This window comes from Haematobia irritans, chromosome 4, assembly GCF_050003625.1.
Source record: "Haematobia irritans isolate KBUSLIRL chromosome 4, ASM5000362v1, whole genome shotgun sequence".
NCBI classification, from domain to species: Eukaryota; Metazoa; Arthropoda; class Insecta; order Diptera; family Muscidae; genus Haematobia; species Haematobia irritans.
This window is the reverse complement of record NC_134400.1, coordinates 53,432,538-53,447,398: the sequence shown is the minus strand read 5'-3', so window position 1 is coordinate 53,447,398 and position 14,861 is coordinate 53,432,538. Positions and strand designations below refer to the sequence as shown.

General features: G+C 35.8%; 1 protein-coding gene and 1 long non-coding RNA gene across 2 annotated transcripts; one reads left to right on the top strand and one right to left on the bottom strand.

The window, feature by feature from the left end:
• Nucleotides 1-5,086: 5,086 nt before the first annotated feature.
• LOC142236054 (uncharacterized) lies at nucleotides 5,087-6,226 on the bottom strand. Its single transcript, XR_012721884.1, has 3 exons — nucleotides 5,461-6,226; nucleotides 5,278-5,376; nucleotides 5,087-5,205 (listed from the first exon to the last, which is right to left on the bottom strand). It is a non-coding gene; the product is annotated as an uncharacterized LOC142236054 (long non-coding RNA).
• Nucleotides 6,227-9,915: 3,689 nt separating this feature from the next.
• Nucleotides 9,916-12,081, top strand: LOC142235198 (uncharacterized). Its single transcript, XM_075306457.1, has 2 exons — nucleotides 9,916-11,788; nucleotides 11,854-12,081. The coding sequence occupies exons 1-2, from the start codon at nucleotides 9,947-9,949 to the stop codon at nucleotides 12,028-12,030; spliced, it is 2,019 nt and encodes a 672-aa protein (XP_075162572.1). The 5' UTR covers nucleotides 9,916-9,946; the 3' UTR covers nucleotides 12,031-12,081.
• Nucleotides 12,082-14,861: the final 2,780 nt, after the last annotated feature.

Below are 14,861 nucleotides of genomic sequence, written 5' to 3'. Positions count from 1 at the left end.
GATGAAGCTGGAGTACATTCATTACGGAAAAACTGGGATACCAGGGATAGAATTGGTGTTGTATTAGACGAATTATGGGTCAGGAACTAAGAGACTCAGGAACTAAGAGAATCAGGAACATGGTGATAGCAGGAATAAGGACAGCAGGAACGGATACAGGAAATGACGCCAAAGGACAGGAGCATAATAGGTATATTGAAAGGAAGAAATTTAGGCAATTACAAATCAGGAGCCAGGACGAATCAGGAACACAGCAGTATAAGGAAATGGAAAATAAATCGGAGATAATAAGATCGCTTGAGCGGGAGTTATTGCAGGAACATGGTGATAGCAGGAATAAGGACAGTAGGAACGGATACAGGAAATGACGCCAAAGGACAGGAGCATAATAGGTATGTTGAAAGGAAGAAGTTTAGGTAATTATAAGTCAGGAATCAGGAAAACAGGATATGATAGCAGGAACAAACACAGGAAATGACGTTAATGGACAGGAGCATAATAGGGAGTTATTCCAGGAACAGACAGGAACAATAAAATACGAAATACGACATAATTATAGTTGACAACCCATTAGAGCACAAAAGTAATCAATAAGGATAGCGCGTTTTATACAAGATATGGTATAAGTGAGTGAAAATAAATTAAAAGAATGGTTAAACTCAATTATAAGACGATTCAATGGTTCAATTATAAGACGATTCGTAGTTGTACTTAAATAATGGTAGTCTCAAGGGCAAAAAATGTCTCATTGGTCGACTTGGTACAACAAAGTTCAAGTGTCCAATCAAGAAATCTGAGTCAATCATACCATTAACCAACTTCACAATAAATAAAATACCCAGCATGCGTCGTCTTCTGTCAAGGGTTGGCAAATCTATCAGCTTCAATTTATTCTCGTATGGAGGTAAATCCGTCACATCACCCCATCCTAATCCTCGCAAAGCAAACAACAGAAAATTCCTTTGCACTGACTCGATCCTATTAATATGACAATTGTAACAGGGAGACCAAATAATAGAACCATATTCAAGAATCGGACGCACAAGAGACGTATATAACCGCTTACCTAGGTAAGGGTCATCAAACTCCTTCGACCAACGCTTTATAAAACCTAAAACAGACATAGCCTTCCCAACACAGCTATGTGGCAGTTAAAATTCAATTTAGTGTCCAACCATACCCCCAAATCCTTAAAACAGGTTACCTTCTCCAGATAATAGTCATCGATATGATAATAAGTAGACAAAGCACACCTTCTCGAAAAACTCATACTCTTCACTTCCCTCTATTAAGAGTCATACAATTCACAACGCACCAATTAATCAACCTTAATAATTAATCAACCCTTGCAGCCTAGCAGATCTACACCTGAAGAGACAGATGCAAAAAGTTTCACATCGTCAGCATACATTAGTATCCTTGAAAATCGAATAACATGTGGCAGATCATTCAAATACAAAGCAAAGAGAATTGGACCGAGATGACTTCCCTGCGGAACACCAGATTTAACATATATCCGCTTCGACTCACAACCCCTAAATAAAACCCTTTGTGACCTTCCAGAAAGATATGAAGATATCCAACTCAAGAACCCCAGCGGAAAGCCGATCAAGTCGAGTTTACACGTAAGGATCCCATGATTAACCGTGTCAAACGCCTTGCTGAAATCCGTAAATATGACATCCGTTTGGTACCCGAGAGAAATGTTCCTAAACACGTGAGTCGAGAACTCCAACAGATTAGTCACTGTCGATCTATTTCTCATAAAACCATGTTGACTAACCGAGACCACTGACTGAAGTTGCCGAACAAGCCTATTAGCTACCAGTTTCTCAAACAGCTTCGGTATCGCACTCAACTTCGCTATGCACCTGTTGTTCCGAACGTCGAATCTACTACCATTCTTATGAAGAGGGACAAAAAAACTCTCCTTCCAAACAGAAGGAAAATTACCACTAGCCAGAGAATAATTGAAGAGGTCAGTCAGATGAATATATAACGCACATGCGCAATGCCTCAACACCGCAGCGGGCACACCATCAGGTCCAGGAGAGTAATTAGATTTCAACGACTTCAAAGCTTTGAGAACTTCATCATAGGAAAATCTGATAGAAGAGACAATATCGTATGACTGAATATAAAAGGGATATTCCAACATAGAAGCTGGGGAATCAACATATGTTCCCTGGAAGAAATCCGCGAATAAATCTGAAATAGTCCGAGAATCAGAAGCCTCAACACCATTGAACCTAATAAAGGCAGGAAAACCTACAGTCCCACGCTTAGAATTTACAAAATTGTAAAACCCTCTAGTATTCGCCTTCAAATCATATCTCATTCGCTGCAAGTAATCAGAATAACACTTATTATTCATCTGATTAAATCGGTACATCGCATCTACATACCTAACATAATTGAAAGTAGAAGCACAATTCCTGTATTTCCTAAATAGTCTATTCCTACAGTTTCTAAGGCGCCGTAAATCCTTTGTGAACCAAGGTGGCCCCGATAATACTATACCCCTTGGTACCATCGGAACACACTCAGAAAAACATGATCCCAGACGGACAATTGACCATCGACAGACTGACCACAATATGTAGGCCACCTAGTACTGAGCAGCCTCTCCGAAAGTAAGCCAAAGTCTGTTTTCCTGAAAGAAAACCTCGAACAATGAGTCCTACCATCCGTACGCGAAACTACCAAATCAGTGAATTCAAATGATACATGCAACGTCGATGATAGCCATCCTCAGGAGTAACATATGGAGCAGTACGCGACACACTCACATCAAAACAGTTGCAAAGTACCAGATCAAGTAACCTACCATTATTATTGCGAACCTCATTAACCTGACGTAAACCAAACTCAAATACAGAATCAAAGAAACACCCAAATGCACCTAAAGACGATGGGATCAAGTCACCAGACTCCGAACACGTATCCCACAAAATACCCGGCATATTAAAGTCACCAAGAACCAAAATGATATCGCTCAATGTGCCATCCCATAAACACAACCGATCAATCTGAGATGACTCTCATAAATCTCTATACCTGAATTCGGAGGAACATAAGAGCACGTATCAAAAACCGTCTTACCATGGTGCACCAAACGATCACATAGAAACTCAATTCCCGCTGGAATGTCAACCTCGCATAAAGACGACGAAATCGTACAACGAACCGCAATTGATATCCCACCCCCTCTACGCAATGTTCTATCATGTCTATAGAGAAGAAAATCGCTGCAGAATTCCTCACCATCTAGTACATCTGGCCTAAGCCACGTCTCAGTGTAAACCACCACATCAAATTCACAACCAAAACTACCCAAGAAAACTTTTCTAAGCTTCGTATTCAATCCACGGACATTCTGATACAATAAAGACAATGAAGGAGACAATGATCGATTCAGTTTTTTGAAACAGTACCCAAATCTATACCATTAGAGCGTCCCTGCCTGACACGGGGCACAAACTCACGTACTAGAACACCCGAAGGCCAAAACTACTCACTCACGATAGAATAAAATAACCTCGAGGGAACAATAATCCGAAAAGAAGAAATATCCCTAGGTCGTTGATAATTGAATTTGTGAACCTCACAATCATTCCGATTGAACTCACTACACCGCTGTGTAATATAGGATACCAACTTATCGACAGAAGTATTCTCGGCCAAGCGAGACACGAAAACCGTTCTCCGTGGTGGTACAACCTCCAGTTCACAAACTGGCTTGAAATTTTGCACAAGGAGAGCAATTATTACTATAGTCAAGTACGCACAATTTTATTGAAATCGGTTCAGAACTACATATATGGGAGCTATATATATATCATTCATCCGATTTTTCGTAATATGACCACAGAGGTCAAAGTTGCATTCCGAATTACGTGACATTTTGCACAGGGAGTAGAATTAACATTGTAGCTATGCATGTCAAATTTGGTTGAAATCGGTTAAGGTTTAGATATAGCTTCCATATATATGTTTTTCCGATTTGGGCAAAAAATGGCCAAAATACCAAAATGTTCCTTATAAAATCGCCACTGCTAAGTCTAAAACTTGTAAACATGACTCCAATTTTTCTATAATTCGAATACACATCTATCGACCGATAAATCATAAATACACTTTTGCGAAGTTGCCTCAAAATTTGTACAGATTTAAATGTTTCCCATATTTTTATACCCTCCACCATAGGATTGGGGTATATTAACTTTGTTATTCCGTTTGTAACACATCGAAATATTGCTCTAAGAACCCATAAAGTATATATATTCTGGGTCGGGGTGAAATTCTGAGTCGATCTGAGCATGTCCGTCCGTCCGTCTGTTGAAATCACGCAAACTTCCGAACGAAACAAGCTATCGACTTGAAACTTGGCACAAGTAGTTGTTATTGATGTAGGTCGGATGGTATTGCAAATGGGCCATATCGGTCCACTTTTACGTATATCCCCCATATAAACGGACCCCCAAATTTGGTTTGCGATTGCTCTAAGAGAAGCAAATTCGATCCGATCCGGCTGAAATTTGGTACATGGTGTTAGTATACACCGAAAAAAAAGTTTACTATTTTTTATGAAAAATGAACTAACCCATAGTAAGAATGACCATGATTTGGCGCCAAAGATTTTTTTCATCTAGATAAGTTCATGATTTTCTTATAAATTAGTTCATGTATTGCATCGTATTTTAGTTCATTATTACTATGCTGTGCGAAGAATATAGTTAAACTCATTCAAAATATTCCTGCTATCCGGAAAAATGAACAATTTTTTGGGAAACCTGTATTAAGAAATTGGTTTGAAATAAACTGTTTGTCGGTATAATTTTCAAAAAAGTAGAGAAATTGAGGAATCAAAGGTACTACAAGCCTGCATACAACTAATAAATTTTTCGTACAAAACAAGTCAATTTTCTATAACCACCAGTATTTTATTCCAAAAAATTATTATTATATTACACAAAACTATGGTTTATGATATACAATAAAGGAAATATTTTTATTAGTACGTTGGATGCTGTTACTTGTCGGTAGTTAGTAATTGCTTCTTCAAAAGAGTAATATTCTACGTTATTAGGACTAAACTAATTAATTTAAATTTCCATGTTTTCTATCCAGATGAAAGATATATTGAATTGTCCAATTCCATCGATTTTGGCTAACTTTTGTTGGGCGGATTTGTCTTATAAGCATCTGAAATTGCAAAGTTATACAAAATATAAGAAAAATATCAAATTCTATCGTTCATATTGATTTTTAACTTACGGTTTTCAAGAGTGTTTCCTAGAGCCAATAAGGATATCAGCTTAATTAGCATTAAACAGTAAGAATATTCAAAAAAATACCATTACAAGACCTGTTTACCTGCAAGTGAAAATAATAATTTTTAATAAATTTAAATTTTAGTTTTATTAAAAACGGACAAAATACCGTTTATAGAAAACTTACCACATTGAAAAATCCATCCAGTTGGTACATTATTGAAATCATATCCATGGACTAATGGGACGTTTTTGAAATTATTCTCAGAATATATTTGAAATAAAAAATGAAAAAAAAAAAATTAGACATAATTTCCAATTGTCAGTATAGCATTTAGTATTTAAGGTGGATATTAAGTTCGAGTTTAGAGGCTAAAATCGCAATTTTCATGATACGTTTTCTTTAATAATCCATTATAAAAAAATAATCTTTATAAAAAACTTGGTTTGGGCTATTCTCCATCAAGTTATATTTAAATTTGTATCGGAAGACGTACAATTTTACACTTTTCTTAGTAATTTATTTTTATTTTTAGCGTCTAAACTCGAACTTAGTACTCACCTGTAGGAATTGCTGTAACATAAAAAATATAGATTCAAAAACATGGTTGCATCTCCAACCTGTGATCCAGATGTAGAATAAATATAGATCATCCTATTACCACTCATGTTGTATATTTTTTATGTAAATCAATTAAAAATCCGCACTAATTTTAAACTATTAACAGAAATATACAGTTCCTTAATCTGTTATTTGTTTTTTATCAATAAAAAGCGTTTCTGATTACTCTAACATCACATCATTCACTTCTCAGTTTATAAAATGTTTCGAAATAAATGTATTTTCATTAATAATCACCAATACCTCACGTACAATTTTGCAAAATTAAAACCACGTGTGCACTTCATAAATGCATCAACATAACTGAATGCAACAATAAAACTCAAAGACACAAATAGCCATAAAGAAAAACAACTCCACACACACACACGATCCCTTTCTGATCTCGCTATTGCAAGAAAGCAACTCTCACCACAAAAGATACCAACAACACACAAGGAACATTCCATTGTCTCTAGAATCAAAACAACCAACAACAGCATAAATGACGCAATAACAAACACAAACAATCATACGAGATATACACAAAATGTCTCTTAAAAACTCCCTCACATGATGCACTCACATTTTCCAGTAGCACGTTTATTGATTAGTTTGAATTCTATCTATAAGTTAAGGTAAAATATATACCAAATCTATGAGGAATCTATAAAAAATGATATACACCCGGCAAGGATTATATTAACTACTTTTTATTCTACTTTATATACAATTTTCAATGTGAGGAAAAACACTCCAACTTATAATAAAAAGGGAAATAATCTGTAGGTAGTCATCATACGAATCGGTAATGTCGTTAAGTTAATTTTTACTACAAAAATTTTTTCTCATACAAAATTTTTTCTTAGTAAATTGTCTACATTTCGTAGTAAGATTTTTATATTGCCCATGTATTTTTATAATAGAATCAACGATGCATTAACTACTGTGTTGGAAATTTATTTAAGGAAAAATCCTTCCCATTTCGTAGTTAGTGAACTAAAAAACATTTACTGAATTTTTATAAGTTTTCCTTTAGCTAAGTTAATTTTCGTTGTGGTTACGAAAAATGAACTATATTACAGTAAATTTGTTGAACTATGTGGAAGTCAAAATGGTCCTTAAATTTACAAGACACTTTTTTTTCTGTGTATGGTCTTTAACAACCATGCAAAAATTGGTCCACATCGGTCCATAATTATAGATAGCCCCCATATAAACCGATCCCCCGATTTGGCTTGCGAGGCCTCTAAGAGAAGCAAATTGGTCCACATCGGTCCATAATTATATATAGCCCCCATATAAACAGATCCCCCGATTTGGCTTGCGAGGCCTCTAAGAGAAGCAAATTTCATCCGATTCGGCTGAAATTTGGTACATGGTGTTAGTATATGGTCTCTAACAACCATGCAAAAATTGGTCCACATCGGTCCATAATTATATATAGCCCCCATATAAACCGATCCCCAGATTTGGCTTGCGGAGCCTCACAGAGAAGAAAATTTCATCCGATCCGGCTGAAATTTGGTACATGGTGTTGGTATATGGTCTTTAACAACCATGCAAAAATTGGTCAACATCGGTCCATAATTACATATAGCCCCCATATAAACCGATCCCCCGATTTGGCTTGCGGAGCCTCTAAGAGAAGCAAATTTCATCCGATCCGGTTGAAATTTGGTACATGGTGTTAGTATATGGTCTCTAACAACCAAAAATTGGTCCACATCGGTCCATAATTATATATAGCCCCCATATAAACCGATCCCTACATTTGACCTCCTGTACATAACTATACCTATACATAACTTTTTTGTCTAATATATACCACGTATGGACTAACTCACAATTTAGAAAACGATGTTAAGAAGTTTTTTTGGCACCACAACCCAAGTAATTCGATTGTGGATGACAGTCTTTCAAAGAAGTTTCTACGCAATCCATGGTGGAGGGTACATAAGATTCGGCCTGGCCGAACTTACGGCAGTATATTCTTGTTTTTACGAACATTGTGTTCCACCCCTGGGCATTAGGTCTATAGATTTTTTAGAAGTCTAACAAATTTTTGTCCAGATCGGGTCAGATTTAAATATATTGATATGGGAACATAAAACTATATATATATATTTCTATATTTCTTCTCACACATATATATATATATATATATATATATATATATATATATATATATATATATATATATATATATATATATATATATATATATATATATATATATATATATATATATATATATATATATATATATATATATATATATATATATATATATATATATATATATATATATATATATATATATATATATATATATATATATATATATATATATATATATATATATATATATATATATATATATATTTTATTCAATGACTTATAATCATAGTTTGAAGAAATATTCCATGTTATTTCGTAGGGGGAGATGACTAACCCATAAAACCCCTTTAGCCACGCCTATGTCAATAGTGTGCGAGTGCGAGAGTGCTGTGTTTTGCCATTTCTGATCAGTGTTGCCAGTATTGGGGATTTCCCCCCAATTTGAGGATATTGATTGATGGTTGGGGACGAAATTTTTGAGTTGGGGACTTGCGGATTTGGTGGGGAATTTCCATCAATTTGGGGATTTGTGTGGTTTTTTTTCGAAATCTGTTCAGTGTAATATATCAGGCTTACAATAATGGTTTGCATTAAATTATTTTTGTTTCTACATGATTATTAAATAAAAAAGAAGCACAACGATTGGTAAAAATTTAAAAAAGAAAACCTCAACTTTATTGCACGGCATACAAAAGGGCGCAACTGAAGCATTTGGACTAAAAACAGACCCAGGATTTTATTTTGGGGGCTTAAGGGCTAATTTCTAATTTTACTAAGAAATTTGGCTACAACTGTGAAATCATTTCAAGAGGACTCGGGTCTAAATATTGGCCCCTCGTCAGTGTACACTGATTTGAACAATATATCCCATAAATATGCAAATTAGGGTGATGGTTTCCCGTGAGTATTTAGAAGTAAATTTTGTTCATAAATACATGTTAATTTTTAAATATTTACAGATTTTCTACAACAGAGTCTATTACATTATTGTATTGATTTTCTTCATAATAATTTGTCAAACATTTATGGGGATTTTTGCGAGGAACTTTCGATAAAATTGGGGATTTTTGGGGACGAAAGGGTCCTAATTTGGGGACAAGAGCCAGCAAAATACCGGCAACACTGTTTCTGAGAGTTATTTTTCTCAATTGGCTGAGCAACAGCATAGTTAATGGCAGCACATCGAATTATGTTCTTGCTCTGTTGAGTGCTGACTAAACCCTCGCCACCATCATTGCTACAAACAACTGTAAACAAACTTGAAAGTGGCTCGCTTTAAGTTTGCTTCCATAGCATTTTACTTTCTCTGACTAAAATCAAGAGACACACTAATAGTTACATATCTATATGTGCCTATGTATCGTATTCTTTGGCTTTATGAAATACGATTCTCTACCCAGCGGCGTAAATCGATCTTATAAAAGGCATTTACTTGCAAGACAGAAAACATATATTTCGGCTTAAATGTGCCTTAGTACAAGTTGGGAGCTATTGGTCCAACTTTTGGCCAGCGTGAAGACTTTTATGTCTACAAACAAATCCTGTTGCTTCGTGGGCTCATAGAAATAAGATGAATTGTAAATGATTATGTTTATTAATTTTGGATTCTAAACACAAAATTTTATATACCACTTCTTGTCGGAAATATGCTATGAGACAAAAAATAGCGTACTTAACAAACAAAGACCTGTTTTTTGTAAAGAAGTATTAACTCAAACACTATAGGCCAAAATTTTGCGCTCCGTGAATGTTTTAAATCGCTGTTTACGCCGCTGGGTACTGCTACAACAGCAATAGTCATCGACGGTTGTATAGTCTTTCGTTTGGTATTCGTTTTGTGTAGTCTTTCGTTTTTGTACTCTCTATTGCTGTTTCGGAATTCTCTTCAACAGCAAGCATTCAGTATGTGTTCATATTTGACTGTGAGAGGAAGTTCATTTTTTGCTTTGCTATGCCTCCACGCAAACGACTGGCAAAAACTGTCTGGAGTTATTTCGAGAATCAGCCAGAAATAGGAAAGGCAGTATGTAATCTGTGTAATTTAAAATTGAAAAACAATAGAAATTTCAATTTAAAAAGTCATTTGGAAAAGATACACAAGTTAGATGTGAGTCTTAATGAGAATCCAGTACATGTGAGCACTGCGGATGCAACGCCTTCTACACTCACACCTAGCAATGTCATTGGAGAAGCTATGCAGATAAACAAAAATTCCAGCAATGATACCATAATATCATGTATTGCAGAGAGGAAACAAAGCATTAAGGTCAAAATAAGCAAGAAAGTATTATTCAGGTCCTACATTGGTCTGATAACGGATGATAATTTGCCTTTTAGCGTTTTCAACTCTTCAAATATGCGAAATATAGTGGAACCACTTGGCGAAGCACTAGGTGTTAAGATGGGAAAATGTATAAACCTTAATGCACAGAGCCTAGACAGTGCCTTGAGCCAAATTGCAGTGAAAATAAGGGGCGATACACAAGGGGAAATAGCAGGACGACTCATCTCTCTTAAGATCGATAGACCCAAAGAGTTGATGAGAAACATTTTTGTATTGAGCGCACAATTTATCAGTGACGATCGAATCAAAACGGACATACTTGGTGTGGTGCAAGTAAGCGGTGATGAGGAGAATGCCTCCCAAAATCTTGTTGCTGAGGTATTACGGACATTGGAAAGATACGATATTGAGCTGGATCAAATAGTATCGATCACATCGTATTTCGGTTGTTCAGTAAGCAAAGAGATCAGCAGCCTATCAAACTCCAGGATCGGGCGGAACAGCAACGAAGTGGAAGAGTATAACAACAAAGATTATATGGACAACATTACTCACATGGATAGTCACCCACGCTTACGGATTGGTCATATACAAGTAGCTTGGAGTGCATCATATGCCGCCCATCTGTGCGCTTTCGATATTACCAAAGACCCAGAAATATTGAGATTTTTGTTAAGCTGCCGTAATTTCGTTAAATTCATACACAACCCATCCAATGGCTTCAAGAATGCGTTTGAATATAGACATTTTCCAATACCTCATTTGGATAGTTCTCGCCGATGGGGATCAACGTATGAAATGATTCAAGCATTGCTAGAAGCCAAAGAGATTTTAACAGTTGTGAAAACCCTCGATGAAAGCCTATGTTCTGAACAGCAATTTGTTAATACGCCCTCATTGTGGAAATTCATGGAGGCCTATACTATAGTTTTCACTCCCTTACAGGATGCCTTGGATAAATTTCAAGTCGAACATTTACATTATGGAAATTTCTACGCTCAGTGGTTAAAATGTAAAATGCTGACTAGTAAAACAGTTCAGAACAATAATGAGAAGGTGTTCGTTAAGAGAATAGGTACCGCCCTTCTGAACAGCATGGAGGAACGAATGTCGCATCTACTTGTCGAGAAAAGTTTCAATGCCTGTCTGTTTCTGGATCCGAGGTTTCATCATACCTTAAGTGTCGAGCAGCGTCAAGAAGCCATTGATTATTTGAAATGCATTTGGGAAAAAATACGTGACACTTCTAACGATGAAACCCTCTTAATGGCTACAGACACAACATTCCAAGATGAAGGAGAAGAATTGTTAAATTTATTTCTAACCGAAAAATTGCAAACTCCTGCCGGTGATGCTTTCAATACCGATGTTTATGCTAAGATAGAGAATCTCCATATGCCATTTATGCGTAGCGATACCGATGTTTTACACTTTTGGAAGGAGAAGAAGCATTCCGAGCCCCAACTTTATGCTTTGAGTAAAGTCTGTTTTGGGATACCTACAACTGAGGTAAGACCCCCATTTAAATATATTGGTATTGTGTCTAGATTTACCCAATTGGCTTTTTTTAATAGGTTACCTTTGAACGGGCATTTCCTTCTCTGCGTTATATTGTAATGGAAAACTATAATCAAATTGCCGTTGAGTTATTGGAAAATGTGATTCTAGTAAAGCTGAATTCGAAGACTTTGAATGAAGCCATCAACAGTATGCCCCTTTTTGAGGAAGCAATTTCAGAAGAGGAAGATTAATGATACGCATTAAAATAAAATACCTTAATATATGTTAATGTGATATCAAAATTCAATCATTTGAATTGTCAGCGCAAAATTTGGGCTTATCTCAAAGTTAAGGTCGACACACAATGAACACGCCGCTTAATTCTTCGCTATATTATTTGCTTTGAAAAAAGTTGAAGCACTCGTAATTATATGAGCCTGCACACAATGAATGTAAGCTTGGCGCCGAAGCTTCAAAAATAGCTTTAAATTTTTTAACTTTTTGGGCTTTGGTAGGCCGTTTTTGACGTTAAAAACATTTGTTGCTTCCAGGTTTGTAATTGAAAATATAAATTTGTTTATCTTTATGAAGCGAGCAGGGAGCCACCGTGGTACCTAACCTAACCATACGTCTGCTTTTTTTCATTGTGTTTCGGCTTTAGATCTATTGGAACCACTGTGTTAACAACTAATTAATCCTCTCAAACCTGAAAACACTCTTAAGAGTGGGCCAAATGTGACAAAGTTTAGGTAACCGTTAGTGTTAATTTCTGAGGTGTTTCACTGTAATCTGTTGAACTTGTGTGCTAGCCTCGAGTAAGCACGGACAAATTGAGAACAGATTTTTAATTATAATATATTCGCGAAATAGTTCATATATTTGAAGACCAAAATATTTGATGGTAAAAGCTTTAGGTCAAATAGTGCTTATTTTCGTAAGGTCACTTGGTCACAATCCAAGAATCAAGTTTTCAGACCAAACTCATATAACTCTAATTGGGGTAGGTCCTCAAAATTAAAATTTTTTCTACATGCTGTTAGGTTAGGTTAGGTGGCAGCCCGACGTATCAGGCTCACTTAGACTGTTCAGTTCCTTGTGATACAACAGTGGTGAACTTCTCTCTTATCACTGAGTGCTGCCCGATTCCATGTTAAGATCAATGACAAGGGACCTCCTTTTTATAGCCGAGTCCGAACGGCTTTCCACATTGCAGTGAAACCACTTAGAGAAATGTCTCCAGCATTACTGAGGTGGGATAATCCACCGCTGAAAAACTTTTTGGTGTTTGGTCGAAGCAGGAATCGAACCCACGACCTTGTGTATACAAGGCGGCCATGCTAATCATTTCACCACGGTGGCTGGATTTAGTTATTCGTATGTTGTTAGATAGAGAAAAAAGCTACTATACCACATTACCAGCCTGTACCACATTTGCTGCACTTACTCTATACCCCACACAATGTATTTTACTATAGACATTTAACATGTGCTTGTCATTGAAAATCCACTACTGACTAGATGGTACTAATGGAACCTTATGGAGACATTGGAACGAATGAATCTGTAGTACTTTGTCGCTACTTTAGTCGAACACTTTTGGATTTTTTGGATGAAGAGGGTTACTATTTTATTTTAATTTTTATTATTAAAAATTGAAAATAAAATTATTATTTAAAAATGTTATTTGAAATAAAATCAGTTCTTTAATTCAGTATATTCAATTCAATTTCTTCAAGGCTGGCCTTACCTATCATACTAAATCTATGAAAATAGTTACGTGTAGTTCCTTTCTAATATTCTAATGTTCAAAATAAATAGCTCATTTTCTTCTGGGCTTGATAAACCTCTCAATAAAACCATATATGTACACAGGGGTCCTATAGCTAGTTCAAATTATCCTCGTTGTCATCGATTTCATCATTTCCATTTTTCTTATTATACCCTCCATCATAGGATGGGGGGTGTATTAACTTTGTCATTCCGTTTGTAACACATCGAAATATTGCTCTAAGACCCCATAAAATATATATATATATATATATATATATATATATATATATATATATATATATATATATATATATATATATATATATATATATATATATATATATATATATATATATATATATATATATATATATATATATATATATATATATATATATATATATATATATATATATATATATATTCTGGGTCGTGGTGAAATTCTGAATAGAACTAAGCATGTCCGTCCGTTCGTTCGTCTGTTAGGTTAGGTTAGGTTATGTGGCAGCCCGATGTATCAGGCTCACTTAGACTATTCAGTCCATTGTGGTACAGTGGTGAACTTCTCTCTTATCACTGAGTGCTGCCCGATTCCATGTTAAACTCAATGACAAGGGACCTCCTTTTTATAGCCGAGTCCGAACGGCGTTCCACATTCTAGTGAAACCACTTAGAGAAGCTTTGAAACCCTCAGAAATGTCACCAGCATTACTGAGGTGGGATAATCCACCGCTGAAAAACTTTTTGGTGTTCGGTCGTTGCAGGAATCGAACCCACGACCTTGTGTATGCAAGGCGGGCATGCTAACCATTGCACCACGGGCGTTCGTCTGTTGAAATCACGCTAAATTCCAAACGAATAAAGCTACCGACTTACTTCAATAACATGGTATGGTATTACAAATGGATGGTATTACAAATGGGCCATATTGGACCACTCTTACGTATAGCCCCCATATAAACCGACCACCAGATTTGGCTTGCGGAGCCTCTTAGAGAAGAAAATTTCTTCCGATCCGGTTGACACTTGGTACGTGGTGTTAGTATATGGTCATGCAAAAATTGGTTCATATCGGTCCATAGTTATATATAGCCCCCATATAAACCGATTTCCAGATTTGATCTCCGGAGCCTCTTTCGAGGAGCAAAATTCATCCGCATTTGATAACAGTCTATCAAAAACGCATAAGAATGAACATTTCTCAAGCTTGTTTGGATAGTTTTAAGCGAAATGAAATGGATTTTAAGCATCGTTTCATAACTGTTGATGAGATGGATCCACCACTATACTCCAGAGACAAAATAACAATCCA

Coding starts and splice junctions, on each gene's coding strand:
- LOC142235198 (XM_075306457.1), top strand. CDS start 9,947: ATGCCTCCACGCAAACGACTGGCAAAAACTGTCTGGAGTTATTTCGAG. Junction 11,789..11,853: donor TTGGGATACCTACAACTGAG/GTAAGACCCCCA, acceptor TTTTTTTAATAG/GTTACCTTTGAACGGGCATT.